The sequence below is a fragment of the Pollachius pollachius genome, assembly GCF_949987615.1.
Source record: "Pollachius pollachius genome assembly, chromosome: 9".
NCBI lineage: Eukaryota > Metazoa > Chordata > Actinopteri > Gadiformes > Gadidae > Pollachius > Pollachius pollachius.
Window position 1 is genome coordinate 17,218,259 of NC_136942.1, and position 4,205 is coordinate 17,222,463.

At 46.5% G+C, this 4,205-nt stretch overlaps 1 protein-coding gene across 1 annotated transcript in view; it reads left to right on the forward strand.

Moving 5' to 3' along the window:
• The window catches only part of hsf4 (heat shock transcription factor 4), a gene marked incomplete at both ends in the record, with an annotated part of 9,081 nt that extends 5,231 nt beyond the window's left edge, over positions 1 to 3,850 (forward strand). Inside the window, 6 exons of the mRNA XM_079743912.1 lie at positions 448 to 547; positions 1,556 to 1,677; positions 1,853 to 2,080; positions 3,005 to 3,122; positions 3,575 to 3,640; positions 3,791 to 3,850. Of these exons, the coding sequence (XP_079600038.1) occupies positions 448 to 547; positions 1,556 to 1,677; positions 1,853 to 2,080; positions 3,005 to 3,122; positions 3,575 to 3,640; positions 3,791 to 3,850 (694 nt within the window). The remainder of the gene's footprint in view (positions 1 to 447; positions 548 to 1,555; positions 1,678 to 1,852; positions 2,081 to 3,004; positions 3,123 to 3,574; positions 3,641 to 3,790) is intronic.
• Between the last annotated feature and the right edge of the window lie 355 nt (positions 3,851 to 4,205).

A 4,205-nucleotide genomic window follows, 5' to 3' on the forward strand; every position in this document is an offset into this window, starting at 1 on the left:
TGTGCAACAACTATTATACCTGAATAACCAATAAACTGACCAGAGAACATTAATACGTGCGGGCAAACAAGACACATTGGAAAGACAAGAGGGCGTCTTGAGGTGGGAGTGTGTGTCTGTAACTAATATCAGTTTTATTTGACAGTTGTTGTTAATGTTGTATTTGTAGCGCATTGATGTGGAACTTTAGACAGGAAGAGGTGACCCGTTATTGAAAAATGAATCCTCTAAACATCACGATTTCAAGCAAAAGCCCACTTGATAATTAAATAACATTGAAAAGGAATAACCTGAATTTCTATTTTTCTCTCCAAATAAAATGCTCACCCTTCTAACATAAAATTTTAATAAAAAAAAAAAAAAAAAGTTAAATATGGTATCCACACATGACGGTTACATAGGGCAGCTGTTGCTAGGTAGATTAGTAATATCTGGCTGTTTCTTTAGGCCCCTGATGTTAGACGAGGGCTCTCCCAGCCCTCCTGCCTCAAAGTTCAGCCATAGCCACACCCTGGAGGCCCTACAGGAGCCGTTCTACATACAGTCGGTAAGAAGACTGCACACACACCAGACTCTCTAGTGTCTTTACTTAGCTTAGTTAAACCCTGAGTTCTCAACATACATGTTGTTTCATCCAGTTTGAATGTGTTTTATAGAATATATATATATATATCAAATGGAATAGCTTGAAGCTCACATTTGTGTGTGTGTGGTCAGTTGTGGATACACTCTTCAAATGTGTCCACCTTTGATTAGATATTTAATTGTCTAATTTAAATAAAACTCTTCTGATACAATCAGTGAGGAAATACCTGGTCATTAACTAATTTATTAAGATTATGAAAATATATATATATATGAAAATATAAATATATATATATATCAAATGGAATAGCTTGAAACTCACATTTGTGTGTGTGTGGTCAGTTGTGGATACACTCTTCAAATGTATCCACCTTTGATTAGATATTTAATTGTCTAATTTAAATAAAACTCTTCTGATACAATCAGTGAGGAAATCTGTACTGGAACTTGTACATTAACAAATTTATTAAGATTATATTATATCTGAATACTTGCCTGTTTTTTAGTCATGAGGCCTATATGGTATGTTGTTCATTGAAACTAACATCAGAGGGAGACATTTCAACCCACAAACCAAAGATCAAGTTATTAAATACACATTAAGATGCAATGTTAGTGTTCACAGAGCAGCTCCACAGCCCCATATATTGACATGGTAATTAAAGGTCAACTTCAGGATCTTTCAACCTGTACCCTATTTTCCCATCATTTTGGGACTATACTACAAATGTGATCATCAATCAAAGGATTGCAGCCCATTTTGAAAGATTACAGCTGCAGCAATACTGGACCAATTTTTTTTTAATGTTTGTCTGCATTAGTCCCTCAGACCGAATAATATCAGAAAACAATGAGGGTCCGGGTTAAATAATCCTAGGTTAAATACGCCATAATCCTATGGTACTGTATTACTTTCTGAAGACCTGTGAGCTTTAGACTTGATTGCCTTTTCTCCTGTTTTCCTTGTCAGCCATCAAATGAAGGGGCCTCTTGCTCTACGAGTGCGATAACCGGGGGGCCGATCATATCAGACGTCACTGACATGTCCCAGCCAACCGGCATGGACCTCCAGTTGCAGACGAATGAGTCGAGGTAACTGATTGCGAGTACTAACGAGATGAGAGTCATAAACAGCGATAATACATTTTTTCCAGATATTTTGAGAGAGAGAGAGAGACCTCCCCCCCAAGCAGGTCCAACACTTATCTCGCCGCTGTGTGGGGGGATACGTGTGTGAGGCCCGACCGAGTGTGGTTTCCCTCCACAGGGACAAGTGCCTGATGCTCATCAAGGAGGAGCCAGTCAGTCCAGGAGTCAGGGGGGGGGGAGGAGGAGCCGCTGTGGGGGCAGACGCCGGGCTGCTCCCCGCCTCCTGTGAGGTGTGCTCTTCGGAGCCCCCCGTTCTCCCCGTGGCCATGGTCCAGTCCGTCCTGGAGGGGAGGGGCTCAGGGAGCTCGCTGGGGGAGAGGCGGAGCAAGAGGGGTGCCCTGGAGAGGTGGGCGCGCACACACACACACACTCACACACACACACACACACTCACAGGCACACACACGCACACACTCACAGGCACACACACACACACTCACAGGCACACACACACACACACTCACAGGCACACACACACACACGCACACACTCACAGGCACACACACGCACACACTCACAGGCACACACACGCACACTCACAGGCACACACACGCACACACTCACAGGCACACACACGCACACACTCACAGTCACACACACACACACACACTCACAGGCACAAACACACACACTCACAGGCACACACACACACACACTCACAGGCACACACACACACACTCACAGGCACACACGCACACGCTCACAGGCACACACACAAGGACGTACACGTGCTGCAGAGACACTAGTCACATGTTTCAGGCTCCAAGTAACATGAAAACTTAATAGTCAGTTTGTAAATGATGCATAATATGTTTGAGTTTGTTTAAAATACAATATAATCACAGGCATGGAAACGTAGAGCGGCACAGCTGTGTTACCACGTGTGTGTGTGTGTGTGTGGGCGTGCATATGGCGTGCCTGCGTGTGCGTGCGTGCGTGTGTGTGTGTGCGTGCGTGCGTGCCTGCGTGCCTGCGTGCGTGCGTGTGTGTGTGTGTGCGTGTGTGTGTGTGCGTGCGTTTGTGTGTGTGTGTGTGTGCGCGTGCCTGCGTGTGTGCGTGCGTGCGTGTGTGTGTGTGTGTGTGTGCGTGTGTGCGTGAGTGCGTGCGTGCGTTTGTGTGTGTGTGTGTGTGTGAGTGTGCGTGCGTGCGTGCGTGCGTGCGTCTGTGCGTGTGTGCGTGAGTGCGTGCGTGCGTTTGTGTGTGTGTGTGTGTGTGTGTGAGTGTGCCTGCGTGCGTGCGTGCGTGTGTGTGTGTGTGTGTGTGCACACAGGGGGGAGGTGTCTGACACAGTGGAGAATGTGGACATGAATCTGGAGGACTTGCAGCAGCTCCTGCTCAGGAGCCACCAGCAGGGCCCCGTGGAGAGCGGGACCACCACTGTCATGGACGTCAGTACACACACCACACGTCTGCCCACGACGTACCGGGGTGACACGTTTGGAAATACATTACCCATACAAATTGGACAAACAATATGTGATAATATGCGTGGGAGGGAACATGGGCGGAAACCGTAAGGGATACACTCACACACGCATACAGATACACACATACACAGACACACACACACACCAGGGGCGTAGGAATGAGTTTAACATTGGGGGGGACACATATCGGAAACCTGACAGATCCGGTATAATTTTTAGGTGGGACAAATGCGCCTGTCTCCGATATTGGAGGGGACACGTCCCCTCCGTCCCCCCCGGTTCCTACGCCCTTGACACACACACCCCAACACAAGCATACAGAAACAGGTAGCACATATCGTTGTGAATGCTGAAAATGACACTCTTTGTGTTTTCTATGTGTCTTCTTCTTCTTTGCTTCCTTTGCACACCAGCCCTTCAATCTAAGCCTGCCTCTTACAGAGTGGAACTTCACTGAGATGGAGTCCAACCTGAAATCAGTGAGTCCAGAACAACACATTTATACAGACAGACTGGCTGAATGACGACTGTACACTATGGGGGAATTATCTTTGTGATGAATGGGATAATGACACATAAAGACATGGATAAAGCCTGCATAACGTTTGTCGGTGTGCATTCTGTTGTAGTACATGTTCCAGAACCAGGAAGCTGAAGCCTTTTCCACTAGTGGCTGTGAGGAGCAATGACGGACCAACCACAGGCCAAAGGTTGACCAAGTAAGAAGTAGAAGCCGGTGTAAGAGTAGTGGTGAAGTCTCTATCACCGCTCTTTATCCTCTTCCTCTATGAAGAACATGTGAATGTGTGTCTTTCTGTCCGCCAAACCAAAGAACCTGCCATCCCCCTGCATACGCTGCCATTCATTCACGCAAAACTCCCAGCAGTTTTAATAGAAGACAATGGAGCCTGGAGGAGTACATTGGGATCATCTTGCAGTCATCTTTTCAGACCCTCCTCTTCATATTTCCAATTGAAAAAAAGAAAGAAAAATACTTCCGTACCTCGTCGGTGCTGTGGAAGCCCCATCCTACAGCTGTGTGCT